At 40.1% G+C, this 17,308-nt stretch overlaps 1 protein-coding gene across 1 annotated transcript; it reads right to left on the reverse strand.

Moving 5' to 3' along the window:
- Positions 1–13,447: 13,447 nt before the first annotated feature.
- On the reverse strand, positions 13,448–15,195 carry LOC147891346 (transcription termination factor MTERF8, chloroplastic-like). Its single transcript, XM_087389749.1, has one exon. It carries the CDS (start codon positions 15,191–15,193, stop codon positions 13,958–13,960), a length of 1,236 nt encoding a protein of 411 aa, XP_087245875.1. The 5' UTR covers positions 15,194–15,195; the 3' UTR covers positions 13,448–13,957.
- Positions 15,196–17,308: the final 2,113 nt, after the last annotated feature.

A 17,308-nucleotide genomic window follows, 5' to 3' on the forward strand; every position in this document is an offset into this window, starting at 1 on the left:
TCCCTTCTATCTTCCCTAAAATTTTTCCTTTTAATATCCCTTAATTTTCACAAAATTTTTCCCTTTTAATATCCCTTAATTTTCACTAACAACCCCCCCCCTCCTTTTTTAAACTAATTCCTTCCAAAAAAAAATTACCCTCCTTCCTTTAAATTTCCCATGTTCAAAGTAGTTCTATTCATAAACCCTTTTCTTAATGTTCTCTCCTATTAATCTTAGAGTAATTAAATGCTCACATTGATCTTGTTTTTGTATTTTCTCCTAGTATTTTCCTAATGTTTACTTTATATAACTTTACATTCACATTTTCTCACAAGCTTGATTAGTTTGAGACTAAGCATTAATTTTTATTGTGACCCTGATAACAAGGGAGGAGTGTTTATGACACCTATCTTCCCAACTAAAGCTAAAGCTGGTTCTTACCATTTTTCTTGTTGGATGGTGGCAACGTGCCTCCAGCAGCTTCTTCATGAGCAGCGACTCCTCCAAGCCCAAGACGACTCCCGCAACATGCCTCGAGCAGCTTCTCCACAAGTAGCAACACCTCTAAGCCCTTCCACGACTACATACTACTCCAGTAAAGGTGACCTTAGCGATGTACCTTCTCCACCACATCAATGACTTGAGGCTCCATGACCAAGCATACAGAAGACTCTCTACGAGCCCAACTTCAATCATCTCATCCAGTTGACTCCACAGAAGCGATGTTGCATAGACGGAATCCACAAGATTCTGCTAGAATCCCTAGAGATTTCGTTCGATTAACATGTGGCTGTAAATACCAGATCTTATCCTCAAGGTCACACTCTTGGGCTTGGTCACAAAGTGCCATGTGGCACCTTATCATGCCACATCAGCAATCATCACTGCTTGACATGTGGCAGCCTTATCCTCCACTTGCCGTGTCATCTGGCACCTCGCATGCCACATCATGATCTAGGAAAGATTGACACATGACAGCTTATCTGCCACATCAGTAGACCGTGTCAATAGCCACGCCACATGGCCATGTGGCAAATACATCACACATGCCACATCGATCCACGTCAACAAGCTACCACCTCATTAGTGCCATGTGGCACTTTGACCCCCTGCTTTGCACACTTACCCCTTCATTGGCACAATTTGGCATTTTGCATTTGAACACATTTGCCACATCACATAGTGCTTGCTAAGCACTATCTCTCCACAGGCATAATTTTCTCCTTTTGGCATGTGACTCACCTTGCCACATCACTGAGCACACTTTGCACCCTTTTTGCCCCTCCACCTAGATCAAGCCGTATCTCTTGATCCAAGAAGAATTTGAGGGCACCCCAAAAAGAAAAATCGCTTGCTTTTTTGTGCTCTACACACTCGCCACATCACATGCACATTTTGGTGCAAGTATTACTCACTTTTGAGCCTCATTAACAAATCCACTTCCTACATGCACATCAGCCTCTACATCGACGCATTTGACCCAACACATAAAAAGAACCAAAGAAAAGAAATTATTTGACGTTCTTTCATTGATTGATAGTTGGTATAGATCTAGATCAGAGTAGACTAGATCGCCATAGAGGAGACCCTTTCAATTTCTCCAAGTTGCCAATCTAAGCCATGCCCGAAATTCCCGACTAATTCCTACTTGGAGTCAATCCCTATGCTCACATATGGTTTCACATCATCACATTACCTAAAACTTGACTTTCATCAGTTCAATGAGCAGACTGCAAAGTATTCAGAAGAATTGCTGATTGTTCAGTGGGTAGATAGCACATGGTTTGATTTCACACACACACACACACACACGCCATCATTGTAAAGCCTATTTGTCTATTTCATGGCATTGTGCACATCATTTCAGCCTTGTAAAGCCTCTTGGCTATTCCTGGCATTATTTGCCACAAGCGTTGAAATAGATCGGATTATATACTACAGTTCTACCTTCACTGATAGTTTAGATTTCACTTGCCATAGTCAGTGTTTTGTAGTTGATTCAGTGATTTTTCACAACACTTTGAGTACATTTCTTGCACCATGTCTACATCTAGCAACTTGAATCTAGAGGCATCTGCTAGGCTAGACAACTCCAATTATGGCACATGGAAATACTGAATGGTGACCATTCTTGTACTTCAAGACAAATGGGAGTATGTCGATGGATCTACACCTAGACCATTGGACAGTCAAGCCAGCAGTAGCTCTACTCCACCTATTGTCATAGCACCAGCAACAAGACCTCCAACTACACAAACAGTTTTTGCACCTGTAGTAGATCCTGCCATTGCCCGAGCACAAGAAGAATGGGATAAGTATGCATATCATCTGATCAAGCAGAATGTGCAAGATGTCATGCTAGGATGGCTCAACACCATCAAGACATCAAAAGAAGCATGGGATATGTTCAGAGCTCTCTACGAGTCCAAGAACACTTCTAGGATTCTCACACTGAGAAACCAAATCAAATAGAGTTTCCACAATAGCAGTGAAATCGGTCATGCTTACATACTCAGAATCAAAGACTACAACAATCAACTTGTAGTAGGAGGGGAGACCATGAATCCAGTAGAAATGGTTAAAGTCATCCTGAATGGACTAGGAGAGGGATATGAGAATCTAGTCTAGAGTATTGCCATCCAATGGCGAATTTTGACACTGGAAGAACTTCAGTCAGTGCTACTTGGTGAAGGACTCAAGACGCAAGCCATTCTTGCACGCAAAGGTCATTCTAATGATTAGGCATTCACAACTTCAGATAAAAGTAGAGGAAGAGGTAGAGGCAGAGGTATATCATTCCAAAGAAGTGGTCATCATCAGCAACAAAGTCATCATCAAAGTCAGAATCAACATTAGCATCATCCTCAGCAACATCAGAATCAGCAGAGAGGAAATCTGTCCAATCGAGGAAGATTCCAAGGATGAGGGAATGCATCCACCAATGTGTCAAACATTCAGTGCAACTACTACCATAAGTTTGGACACTATGAAAGAGATTGCCACAAGAAGCAGTATGACCAAGGCAGTCAATCCAACAGTAATCGAGGGAATTTTTGCAGAAGAGGAAATCATCATGGTGGACATCCTAGTCACAGTCATTATGCAAATGAACATGGGAATATGTTTCTTGAAAATGAGGAAATGCAAAATACTAGTATAGTGTATCTAGACACCACTGATTACAATTCAAAAGAAGATTTCAGCTACCAAGTTGACCAAGCAGATCAGGATCCTTGGTACATTAACAGTAGTGCATCATCTCATATAACAAATCACTAGGAATGGTTCACAGAGATGAAACCATTAGAAGGTCAAAAGAATTTCATCAACATAGCAGATAATACACCCAATCTAGTTCAAGGGACATGCATTATCCCTATGAACAATTTCACTTGTACAAAAGGATTGGTGTACTCTATATCTCGAAGCTCAGCAAGAACCTCTTGTCAGTAGGTCAAATGATAGAACACAACTATAGAGTCATGTTCGACGGAGATGAATGCACTATCAGAGACAAATCCAGAAGATTTCAACTAGTAGGAAAAGGTGTCAAGGAAGGACGCTTGTACAGAATGCTAGCTACAGTACCATATATGCATGCCATGTCAGCTCAACCACAATAGATGCCACTATCTGCAAAATGGCACAAGAGGTATGGTCATGTCAATTTGAAGAGCTTACTAGATCTCACGAATCAGAATATGGCAATTGGGATTCCTAAGCCATAGTTTTTGGAAAAGTTTGCAAAGCATGCTACTTCGGCAAACAAAAGCGAATCAATTTTGGCAGAAGCACCTCTCAAGCATGAGGTATTCTTAATTTGATACATACAAATGTATGGGGTTATGCCCAGACCCACAACATCAATGGTTCACTTTACTAAGGGAGGCGAATGGACCTAGAAAGGGGTTGGCCATCGACACAACCTTATGAGTATTTGGACTATAACAGTTCCGATACTTGAGTTTCATTGACGACTACAACAAATATTGTTGGGTCTACATTCTGAAAGAGAAATCTGAATTCTTTTCCAAATTTCAAGAATTCAAAGCCATTGTATTCAACCAGATAGACAAAAAGATCAAAGTCATGAGATCAAATAGAGGAGGTGAATACATGTCTTCAACATTCATGAACTTTTTTGCAGAAGTCACGGCATTCAAAGACAATTCACTTGTGTAGATACTCCTCAATAGAATGCAAGAGCTGAAAGGAAGAATGGTACTTTAGCAGACAATGCTAGAGCAATGCTTAGTGAGAAGCATCTTCCAAATCAGTATTGGACAGAAGCAATAGCCATTGCAAACTACTTGCTTAATCGGCTTCCTACTGAATGGATTCAGGGTATGACACTTTATGAAGCATTCACTAGACACAAGCCACGCATTGGGCATTTGCACATATTTAGTTGCATAGCATATGCCCACAGACATGATGATCATCGTAGGAAATTGGATGTGAAGTCATGCAAATGCATCATGGTTGGCTACAGTGAAGAAAGCAAAGCATACAAGTTGTATGATCCCATCAACCTGCGTCATTATCTCTAGAGATGTAATCTTTGATGAGGAATCATAATGGAAAACCTCAAACACACAAGAGATAGACGCACCGATTTCATAGTCATCTATAGAAATGGTCGATGAAGGAGAGTAAGAATTGCTAAAGCCACCCCAAGCAGAGCCACAACAACTCAGACGGTCTACTAGGGAAAGGAGACCTCCAACCAGATTGACATATGCTCAGAAAGGCAAAGCAATTCAGGTTGAAACCACCAACTATGCTTTTATGACTACCATCATGGGTACAAAAGAGCCAGTGTACTTTAAAGATGTAGTAGACAAGCCTGAATGGCAAATTGCTATGAATGAAGAAATGGATGCTTTGTACAAGAATAATACTTGGGAATTATGCGACCTTCCACTAGGAAAGAAGGCCATAGCAAACAAATGGGTATACAAAGTGAAATATAATCTAGATGGAAGTATTCAAAGATACAAAGCCAGACTAGTTGCAAAAGGATTTGCATAGCCATATGGTCAAGATTATGTGATCAAACTTATGTTCCAGTAGTAGCAAAGATGGATTCCGTATGGTTCTTAATACCACTAGCGACACTCAGCAGATGGAATTGTATCAACTCGATGTCAAGAATGCATTTCTCAATGGTTATCTAGACGAGGAAGTCTACATGCAACAACCAACAGGTTATGTTGAACCAGGAAAGGAGAATCAGGTTTGCCATCTTAAGAAAAGTCTCTATGGCTTAAAGCAAGCGCCCAGAAGTTGGTACAGTAGAATCGACAAGTATTTTGCTGATCTAGGATACATGAAGTCCAATGCAAATCATACTCTCTACTATACAAAGTTCAAGGGGAAGACATTACTATTGCACTTTTGTATGCAGATGATCTGCTTGTGACCGAAAGCAAGGATAGCTTTATTAGAAAGCTAAAACAAGACTTATTTACAGAGTTCAACATGAAAGATCTTGGACTTATGCACTAATGTCTTGGTATTGAGTTTTGGAGAGATTTAGATAGCACCTTCATGAGTCAACTCAAGTATGTTGATAGTCTCATGAAGAAGTTTCATATGGAAGATTGCAAGATTGCAGCCACTCCCATGGAACAGAGTTTGAAACTTACTAAAGATTCTAAAAATCCTACAGTCAATGACAGGTACTACATGCACCTCATCAGATCTCTTATATATCTGACTATCACATGGCCAGATATTTGTTATGTAGTAAGTTCACGAGCACAGTTTATGGCAAATCTAAAAGAGTCTCACTGGAATGCATCCAAAAGAGTCTTGAGATACATCACAGGTACAAGACAGTTTGGAATAGAATACAAAGGAAGTCATCCAAGGTTGCATGCATACTGTGATAGTGATATGCCAGAGATCATGAGACCAGGAGATCCACACAGGGATATGCATTTTTCCTTGGTCAAGGTGCTATATCATGGTTGTTAAATAAACAACGAACTGTTTCTTTGTCTTTGACTAAAGCAGAATATAGGGCACTCACTACAGGTGCATGTGAGGCTATATGGCTCAAAAGACTATTGTCAGAAACAGATTACTTTGATGACTGAAAACAAACAACAATATACTGTGATAATCAATCGGCTCAAGCATTGGCCAAGAATCTAGAGTATCACTCTAGGACAAAGCACATTGATGTCAGAGAGCACTTCATCAGAGAAAGAGTGTTACTTGGTGACATCACATTGCAGCATTGTCATAGCAAAGAGAATGTTGCAGACATCTTTACCAAACCACTCGGTAAAGAGCTTTTGAGAAACACTGACAAGCTCTTGGTTTTGGCGTTGAGGAAGGACATTCCCATGAAAGGGGTGTGATGGAATGTAATGTTCAGTCCTTCTTCGATTCCCCAGAATCATCATCTTGAGGGAAGGTCTACTTCATGATGTTGATCTTAAGGGAAGGTGTTGAGAGACCACGCTCAACATCATGTGATCATATGTGAATAGCACTAACACTTATAGAGTGCTATAAAGGAAAGGGTTCAATGCCCTAACCCTAACCCTAAATGGGTTTGTATATATTCTACATTTTCAACTAAATCTAGTGTACAGTTAGTCATTTGTGGTGTGCTCTTGGGCTGTGCCCTCTCTCCTCATCTCCACTCTTCTCCTCTTCCCTCGTCATATTTGTCAAAACAATTAAGTGGAAGCAAGTAGATAACCCAACTCACAAATGCTCATGTTCTTTGGTTTGATGGTTCTTTCAAGAGGAGTATCAACTAAGCCACTGGAGGGATGGTGGCTTATGATGTTTGTGGGGAGGAGATGAAAAATCAAGGATTTCCACTCGATGCCAATATTAACGAATGAAGCAAAGTATTCATCTTTGTATCAAATTCTCAAGATATGCCTCAAACTTGGAATCCTATGACTTATCATTAAAGGGGAGCTTTGTGATAATGAAACAAGTATTGGGAGTATGGCAAACAAACCATATAAATCTCAAAGCTTGGGTTTAAGAGGTGGTAAAGAGGCTATAAGGACACTTTGAAGCTTGGAGCATTCAATGTGTGGACAAAGAACAGAACCATAATGCACATGAAGTAGCTCAGCAAGCCATTTTGGGGATAATATTTGTAGCCAAGGTGGATGGACTGTTATATCGTGGGATGGAGTATCCCACCAAGGAGGAAGGATTGCACAGCCAAAGGATGAATAAGAACAATACAATTAAAGGTCTCTTGCCATAGGTCTAGCTTCTAACCATGGATTCTGACTCATTCCAACCATGGCTCATTTAATTTTTAAGTTTTAATAATTCTAATCGACATCGAGATCGGATGAGATGTAGGCGTGGCACAATTTCTTCTATCATTCGATGCATGGACGAGCGGCCATTGCTCAAGTTTCCCATTCAATTTCACAAACAATATGGAGCTGCTTGTAGATCTAATGATGTGTTCTCCTCTCCAATGTGCGACATGCACAGAATCACCTATCTCTTAATTAATGTGTGGTGAATGCACATGAAGCTTTAATTTGGTTTGGCAGTCACATCCGTACGTCTGCCACCACTGCATCTTCATCATCGTATGCCCATTAATTAGGCTATCCATTGTTCCTTTGTTTGCTGTCAATAATTCATCCATCTGTCCATTAGTTGTCAATCTTCTATCCAAAGTCCGTTTTCACTGATGAAGATCCACATTTCAATAGATTTTGAAAGCTATAAAAATTTTGACATCTTGTTATGCATGATCAATGCAAATTTTTTATCTCCTCTTCATAATATGTGCAATGAGGCATATGCTTTTTATACTTATGTGAGTGGTCAAGGCTTGTTTCCCCATTTCTCCATTTGATAGTGAATGGTTTGGAGCTGCTTGTAAATCCATGGATGCTTCTTTTGAGACGATGATGTACATGTTTTTCCTTCTTTGTTTAGTCCACAGCTACCAGTAAATCCTCATGACGGTAAGTGGTTACTGTAAATCCAACAGTGTGCAGGGATGCACATAATTCTCCAACAAAATACAACATGGACCCATGAAATGGACTGCACTTTGTAGTGATAGTGTTCTTGATACACCCAGTTCTTTACCACATGAAGTCATTCTCCGACTTGGAAAGAGGTGGGTCTTCATCAACTAATACCTAGAGGGTGGACTAATTAATTCATCCGCCAATATTTTTCTTTTATTTCTGTATGAATTTCACTATGGGTTCCCATCCCTAGAGATTAGTCCTCAATGGTGTACATATTGGCTCAATTTTCACTTGCAATATGAAGAAGTATGTAGGCTCAATGGATTTACATCCGTCCACCATGAATGCTAGTGTTAGCCAGGTTTGTATGCACACTTAAGTGCCAATGCCACAGTTAGGCATAGAGCCATGCAGCTAGGGATATAGGAGTGGTATCTTGGAATTAAAGGAGAATCCTACTTGTGTAATGGGATGTTGGAGAGAGACATTGGAAAAGTCTGCATCTATATCTTAGGTGGGCCTTTTCAATTTTGAGGGTTGTACTACAAACCCCATTTTGGGAGCTTGTGTATGATTCAACTCATTATCTATTTGCACATGTATGTTTTCCTGCTATTATGTGTGTCACCATAAAAGTTCTCCCTGTTGAGGGGTTCCCCCCTCAATAGGTCTTAGCTATCCAATGTTATGGACGGTTGTGCAATGAGCTATTTCTCAAACTGAGCTTGCACAATGAAGATATCCCTACATGTAATTTTTAGGGTACTGGCACTCTATCCTTTAGTCCTCTTCATCAGAGCCTCAATGGAGCTCTTGCTTTGGTTGGAGCCTTGTCTTGCCTTCATTTCAATGAGAGCTATCATTGATTTGGGAGAACTAATTCCCCCTCGTTTGATTGTGCATGACTGTAGTAGTTGGTGATGTCTCTTGGAGGTTTCCTACTTAAGGGATCTCCCTCAGCTCTATATCTCACATGCATCCATTGAGAAGCACAAAGAGAATGTCACACGCATCCATTGAGAAGCACAAAGAGAATTTCTCTCTCTCTCTCTCTCTCTCTCTCTCTCTCTCTCTCTCATATAGCAATATAGCACTCAATGTAGGAGATAGAAGAGAGTCTACACACAGTGGAAGCTATATAAGTCCACAAATTGTATAAACACAATTGCTATGAGATTTATCATCAAATTTGGGCGAGCATTTTTTTAAGAACACTAGAAAACCAGCCTTGTTTGGACACCCGTATCTCTCAAACATTGTGGAATCTCAAAAAATCAATTAGATGACTTTGAACCATCTCTCGATTCTGTATAACTTGGTCTTCATCTATTTGTGCTAGAATCCACCATTTTAGGCCTCAAATATGTGTTTGAAAATTCGACACAAAAATTCAAGTATAAAAACCAGTCCAATGTGCTTTTTCATGATCTTCAGGCCATCATTTCACCATTTGAACGATTGAAGCATGTAAATAACAATGTATCAAAATTATAGCTTGTTGGAAAGCCTGTAACTTTCTCGTATAGACTTTTCAAATTGAATTGTCTTCCCATACATATTTGCATCTCATAAAGCAGATATTCTGATGACAAAAATACCAAAGACGTGATAACAAGATCTAAAAACAAAATTGAATGTAGTGAGCTAGGGGCTCAAACTTTTTCAATGGGGAGTTGTGGGAAGAAGTGTATGTGAGTCACCTTGTTAGTTTTCAAATGTGGAAAGTGCATCAGTTGGATATCAAAATAGCGTTCCTCAATGGGACTTGCACAAAGAAGTGTGAATAAGCTCGTTAGTTTTCAAACACCTAGCCAGGAACACAAACTATGTAAGTTGCATAAGAAACTTTATGGGATGAAACAAGCTCCAGGGTCTTGGTATGAGAAAACTCATACACATTTAACCAGTTAGGGACTACGGAATAGTGACCTAATTGAGAGTACCCTTTATGTCAAGACGAACAAAAAGGATTTGTTGATATAGTCATCATTTATGTGGATGATATGCTACTCATAGGCACACTGAAGAGAAATTGCAGATTTCAAGAATGATCTTGAATTGAGATGTTTGATCTAGATTTGCTACACTATTATTGGGGCATTCAGTTAATGCAATCAAATGAAGGCATTGTGCTCAAATAGTCACAATACATTTAAGGATTAATAGAGGTTCAATTTTCTAGACTGCAAGCCTATTTCCTCCCATGGAGACAGGGTTGAGGCTATCCATGCCATGATGCTGGTGAACCTTTTGATGCTATTATATAAATTTGGATGTGCTGCAAAGCGTGTTTTCAGATACTTAGTCTCTTGTGCGGTGACTCAAAGTTGTATGCTAAATTTAATGATTCAGATTGGGTTGGGGATTATGATACCCAACGTTCCACTAGTGGAAATTATACCCAACGTTCCACTAGTGGAAATTGTTTCTCTATTGATAACTCATGCATTTTTTGGTATAGCAAGAAGGCAACATTATCCTGTGAAGTTGAGTATGGAACAACCTGACCGCTACAGCTTCATGTGTATGGCTTAGGAGATCGATGGAAGATCTTCATGGTTGTTTACAATCATCTACTTCTAGTGACAGTTAGAGTGCTATTGCAATGGCACAAAATCATGTGTTTCACGCATGCACAAAACACATTGAGATCCATTAGTATTATGCCGGAGAGAGATTGCGTGCAAGAGACATTAGTTGAATCTACTGTCCTTAGACATCAAAATCTTGCAAATCTTTCCACCAAGGCTCAATCTATACAAAAGTTTGAAGCTTTCCACAAAGCTTTAGACTTACTTCCATTTGATGATTGAGATAGCTCCTTGTACATGAGGACATTGTCACTATAGAGGGGGTGTTGGAAATATTCTTATATTTAAGATAGTGGCCAATGTATTAATTAGTTAGGAGGATTAGGGGCACATTTTCATTCTAAGGTTTTTCCCCATAGCCATAGTTAGTGGTTGAGTTTGGGCTTGTGTTTGTTAAACTCGTGTGGGTTAGTTAACCTAGGATCTTAAGGTTTTGTCATGTTGACAACCCCTTATACCCTCATTCTTGCTACTTCAGTTCAATAAAGCTTCATGTTTTTGCTCCTTTCCACTCCTCACATCTTCACCATAAAGATAATAAGTCATAACTTGCCACATGAATTATTCAAAAAATTTGAGCTGCAAGTATGGACATCAAAAAGCCTAAACAATCTGTTCTTGCACCTATACTCCCTAAAATATGCTTGGTTTGAATAGTATCCCCACACAATCTTACAAAATACATGCATGATATGTTTTAAGAGCTTTGATCCAATATTGCACTATCATGTTAAAGAACATAACACACCTTGTGCACCTGATTGTGTACCTTTTCCCAATATTTGCCACATTCTTACCTTCATGTCCCATCCTTAATAACAAAGCTTTGCTTAGTTAACCAACAAGCCATGTACATTGCCTCAATATTGAAACTATCTTTGCCTAGGGCTCTTACAACGTACACAATCATTTTCATAGCCTTCAATGTACCACAATTCCTACCTAAAGCAAACCACCTTTACTTATTTCTCTAGGAAGTAATCACATTAGTGGTTTTCTATCCTTGTCTTTCATGCTATTGGCATCCTACTTCAAGGTTTCCATGAGACTATGTATTCTTGGTTAAAGGTAACCTTTGAAATTTCACATTGATGTTGAATGATTTTGTCAGAGCAAATTGTTTTTGCATTTTGTATTAAACTTCCCTCACTAAATCTGAGTTATGTGCAGCTATGTACACGTGTGGATATTCTTACCCTCAAGCTATATCGTTTTTGCGAACACTAGCCCTATTGATAACAACTTTGTAGCTAGTGCAAGCCCCGCCTAATATGACTTTTGATAAAACACCAATAATATAGTCACTTGGTGGTGGTGATTATTCAATCATACAAGTAGAAGTCACAAGGCCTCTTGTCACCATTTCCAAGTTCATACTTCACAATGCTCTAGTCCTCATCTCTTGAGGCTTCTGCATGTTGCATCTCCTTATTGTGCCCCTTAAAAGAACTCGACCATTGGCCTCTTATCTATGCTCATGGATAATTGGCCTATGCATTTCCTTCATCTCTTAATTATTTTATGTATCATCACACTCAAGGCCCTAGATCCTCTTCTCTACAACCTTGTTTGCACAAGTCTTCTATCACCACCCCACATGCAAACCTATATCACCTCACCTTGTCGAATACTTAAGCACAACAATTGGCTGTTGAAAATGTCATCATGTAATGCCAATCACATGCAAAATGAGAAAAGTGTGGCAACAATTCCTCTAATCAAGGGCATGCAACCTTAGAGAAAGTTTAGCATGCATTTGTTGGCATTTGACAATAATATCATGTAACAATATATTATGGTTATGAACTAAGCACTGAGCAAGATGAATCCACAGCACAACGAAATTACACAGATAGTAAAACGCATCAGTATGAGGCCACAAACTGTCTTGGTAAGTGCTTCTGTCTCCAAGCTAGTCTGGGAAGTAGTAGTCAAGACAAGGCAGCAATTATGATACCATTTCAAAATGCAAGCGGTTGTGCATAAAATAGAATCCTAGTATAGCTGGAGAACACGTGTGGTCAACAAGTAGTGACTGAGAAACTGTGCATTGCAAATGGGAGAGCCTTACAAAACGGTGAGAATTTCCATAAATAAGTACAAATGAGCACTCAGCATGTTTTAAGCTGTTGCAAGCATATGCTATGTTACACATTCTGACAGAGAGCAAATTTGTTTTGGAACAGAGACCTCGAACACTTGGCCTCGTGATATGGAAAATACTTGGGTCTTATATTCAAGTCCCAGGGGCTCCACATCAAGCATCCCATAGAGGCTCTAGTAAACACTTGAGGTAGTTACGTGTGTGCAGATGAGGACAGCGACCCTTCATGCTGTCAAGAAAGGTTGGCTTTCCCTGTCACACAGTAACAACGGTGCACAAGCCATGGTAAATCATATGGGTAAGTCTGTCAGTGAGAAAGCCCCACACCCAACAGACAAAAAATGCTGTGCACAAGCTCACGATGGACACCCATAGAATTCTTGAAAGTAGAACTTGCAAGTCATTTCAAAGCCATGTTTACACTACTCTGCAACATACAATTTAAAAAAACATACACTTGCAAGTCATTTCAATGCCATGTTTTAAACTACTCTGCAACATGCACTTCATAAAAAACAATTTATTCAGTGTTCAGCACGACCCACCACGCATCTGCACTCAACCAGCGGTGCCCTACCCATTCTAACACTGCCATACCACCCCGTGAACTCTGGATGAGAAGCGCTGTCAGAATTATTTAGCTTGAGCGAGTTGGAACTGAGATAGCCTCCCAAAGTCAGACATGAAGTGGCCAAAAATATGAGTCACAAAAGTAAAGGTTGAGATAATGTCTTTTGGGAAAGACAATGGCCATTAGATGTCCGAAAAAACCACTTCTCCACCATTCTTAAGATTTATGTGTCTAGAATTTGACAGAACTATGAGCAGAGCACTTATCAGAACTCTCTAGATGTCCAAAAAATTCACTACAATGGTGCATCCTTGAAGATAGGGATCAACACTAGGGAGAGGAGAGGAGAACCATGCCAACGTGATGATTCCGAAGAGAGATCAGTAGCTAACCAAGTGCCAGACATTCAGCCTTTTGTGCCAACGACAGTGCCTCACGATCTATAAATTCCGCGTGCGAAACCACATCATAAGAACTAGCAGTCTGAAACTAAATCCATATATGACCCTGAATCTCTGCTTGTGCGGAGAGCAACTACGGGGTCAGATAACTGAAAGAGACATAAAATCCCTATCGTCAACGGTCTCAAAACTTAATGTTTTGACAAGACGCATTCCAAAAAAGCATTGCCATGCCGCTCATTGCCTTCACGCTTGGAATGTATGTTCCCAGGCTCAGATCAGAGTATTGTGTAACAAACTGAGCAAACAACGTGGTCAATCACCACATTTCATGTTCCACAAAATTTTCCCTCCGAGAGGGAGAACGATTTTGAAAACCGTTTCACTGACAGTGTCAACGTGGTAGTGAACGCCGGTTCCTCTTTGAGCAAGCCTCTCTCTTTCATTTGCTTTATGATATTGAATCGAGGTATAATCCTCTTTTCCAGACTGTAGCACGGATAAGCAGGGCATTTTAGCAGTATATGGAGATCATATTTCAAAACCTGGACAAGATAATCTACTTTCTGCTTGAGAAATTCCTCTCGAAGGTTTAGAATAGTGGGCTGCTTTTGAACAATCTCCAGAGCTTCCGCGTGTGAAAATCCTTGACTTTTAATGAATTCAAATCTAGCTTTACAGGTTTCGGGACTGTTCCTGCTCCAAGCAGCAAAGGCCCGAATGCCCGATTTGGAATGCAGGTCCAACTCGAAGTGGCGCAGCAGTTGGAGTCGGTTGGTCAAGCCCTGGTTCTCGGACAAATGCAAGAATTTAGGAGATAATCGTAAGAGGTCACAAATCTCTTTCATTTTGAGTCCTTGGTTCTGCAACATTTTGAACTTAGGCTCGATATTTCTTCGAATGTTGAATAAGAAGAAGTTGGGATATGCGCTCAGCAGCTTGCGAATACTTTTCATTTCCATGCCAATGCTCTGAAGGAAAGCTACATGCTGCTGCATATTGAGCAAAGATACGCTCACAACGGAGGCCCGACGCGAAAGCAAGAGTGCCCGTACCAAAGCCGACTGGTCGAATCCCAGCGTTTCTAGGAATTCGAACTTTCTTTGGACATGATCGACGCTGCGAAGGAGGATGGAGGAGCACCGAATAAGAACGGTTCCGGCGGTCTGACCAGTGATGCCGCGAGTCTTGAGGAGGTCAAGGACGGAGGAGAGCTTAAGGGGAGAAGCGAGCAAGAAGGGATTAAGGGAGGGAGGAGGGGAGGTGAGGAGGGTACGGATCTGGAGAGGGGGGAAGCCATGGAGGAGGGCGAGGTGGATGTTGGGGAGGGAGGAGGGAGGAAGGGGGAGGGAGAGGAGGTCGATGGGGAGGGGAGAAGAAGAAGAAAGGACATGGGTGGTTTGCGACAGAGCACCTTGAGACGAACAAGATGAAGATGAAGATGAAGAAGAAGAAGAAGAAAAGGAGGAACAGAGTTGGCTTTCATGAACTTTAGAATGCAGGGTGGTTTTGTGAGGGTTTGATGAGATGAGCACCAACAGACCCCTTCCTCTCTTCATCATCATCTTCCCAAACTCATCTCAATCTTCCATCACTACCTCAATGCGTCCTTTTTGACATTGAGGAAACATTTCCCTCTTCCTTTGTTGCTCTCGCTCTTTTTATGGCAACTCTCAGTAATTGTTGATTTCTTCCTTTTACACTTTTCAAGCACTAACTTGTTTTGCTTGTGGGATGGTGATAGGTAGAGCTTAGAAGCTCTTCCCATGTCGGTTTTAGTTCCTCCATGCTTACGATCAACCACTCTCTACAAACAAATGATTCACTTACCAATGTGGCTCCTCCTTCACCTTGATACTACCTTCTGAAAGCTGCCTCCATGGTTGGGATGTAATGATCCATGATGCTAGAGCATGTCTAAAGATGATTTTAGTTGAAGATCTAGTATTTGCTTCTACTACTTGTAAAATGTTTTTTGTTGTTTAAATACAACTTTTGTCTCTAGTACTAGGCAACATCCAACTCACACTCCATTGCTCTTGAGAAGTAAGGGTAAAAGTGTGTAGGTGGTCAACAATTTGTTAGATATGCTCAATGCCCCACCTTCCTGGTAACTAGAAAGAAGTCCAGATGAAATTTTTACTCGATATTTGCTCAGCTTTATTTCAATTTGCTGCATTAAATATGTGCACTTCTCTCCACCCTTTGTCTATTCATTTTGTTCAATTGATGTTCAATGCTACGATATGGTATTATTCCTTGAAATTGGGATTACGTGGTAATCAAGCATGGTATGAGTACATCTAAGAGAAACTTTATCTTTGAAACCTAGTACAATCTTAGTTGCAAATGTTTCATCATATTTAGTTCAACATGACATTTCTGAAGAACTGTGCGATGCTAAAGTGATGGTTCTTTGGGATCTCAATGTACTTACACATACTTTTATCTATTGGCATGAAACACTCACAAGCTAGTCTAAATGGCATGCAAACGCATCTCTTATCTGGAGTCTTGCTTGCAAGAATGCCTCACTATGTATAATTTTATTTGAATGACAAGTAAAAAGCCTAAATAATTCTTTCTTGCATCTATACTCCCTATATAATGCTTGGTTTGAACAGTATCCTCACATGTTATAAGAGAGACTTTGCTTGCACACCCAATTGTATAACTATTTCCAATATTTGTTGCCATGTCCCATCCTTAATAACAAGGCTTGTTTAACTCACTCTCAATGTACCTACAATTGCTGCCCAAATGTAAACCACCCTAACTTGTTTCTCTAGGAAGCAATCACATTAGTAATAGTCTACCCTTGCCTTTCATGCTAATGGCATCCTAATTAAAGGTTTCAATGGCATGGAAGACAAATAGATGGAGACTATGTATTCTCGTTCGAAGGTAAACTTTGAAATTTCACATCCAAGGTGAAAGATTAAATTGTTTTTGCATTATTGTACAAACTTCTCTTGGTAAATCCAAGCCATGTGCATGACATGCATCTATGTACACATGGATACTCTCACCCTCAAGCCTATAGCTTTTTAGCACTAGCCCTATTGATAACAACTTGAGTAGCTATGTGGACCCATGTTTAAGATGACTTTTCATAAAACACTAGTAATACAATCACTTGGATATTTTCTCCAAGTGCATTTACCGATTCGTAAGAGGCTATTCCTCTTGAATCATTTGTGAACGTAAAAATACCCACATGGTGTGCATACAAGTGGTAAGTTTAATGGGGGCATGCTCATTGACCCCTATATGGCTTCCCTTCATGCAAGTTTTAACTTTATGCAATATCCAACTCAATTAAAATTGGCATTCCTAAAACCACCACATGTCTCTATAATAGTGGTTGTGATTATTCAATCATACACATATAATCTAGTAGAAGCTCACCACCATTTGCAAATTCATACTTCGCAAAGCTCCAATCCATGTCCTTAAGGCTTTTGCATGCTGAACCTCCTTGTGTTCCCCTTCAACAAACTCTACCAATGGCCTCGTATGCATGCTCATGTATGACTTGCCCATGCATTTCCTTAATCTCTTTCTTATTTCATGCATCATCACATTTGAAGCCATGGACCCTCTTCTCTAGAACCTCCTTTGTACGGGTCTTCAATCACCACCCCAAATCCAAACCTACATGTACACCTCACCTTTTCAAA

The sequence above is a fragment of the Dipteris shenzhenensis genome, chromosome 18, assembly GCF_047967505.1.
Source record: "Dipteris shenzhenensis isolate YYH24624 ecotype China chromosome 18, Dip_SZ_1.0, whole genome shotgun sequence".
Lineage (NCBI taxonomy): Eukaryota > Viridiplantae > Streptophyta > Polypodiopsida > Gleicheniales > Dipteridaceae > Dipteris > Dipteris shenzhenensis.

What these genes read in the sequence shown, in the direction of transcription:
- LOC147891346 (XM_087389749.1), bottom strand. Translation starts at nt 15,193, where the DNA reads ATGATGATGAAGAGAGGAAGGGGTCTGTTGGTGCTCATCTCATCAAAC.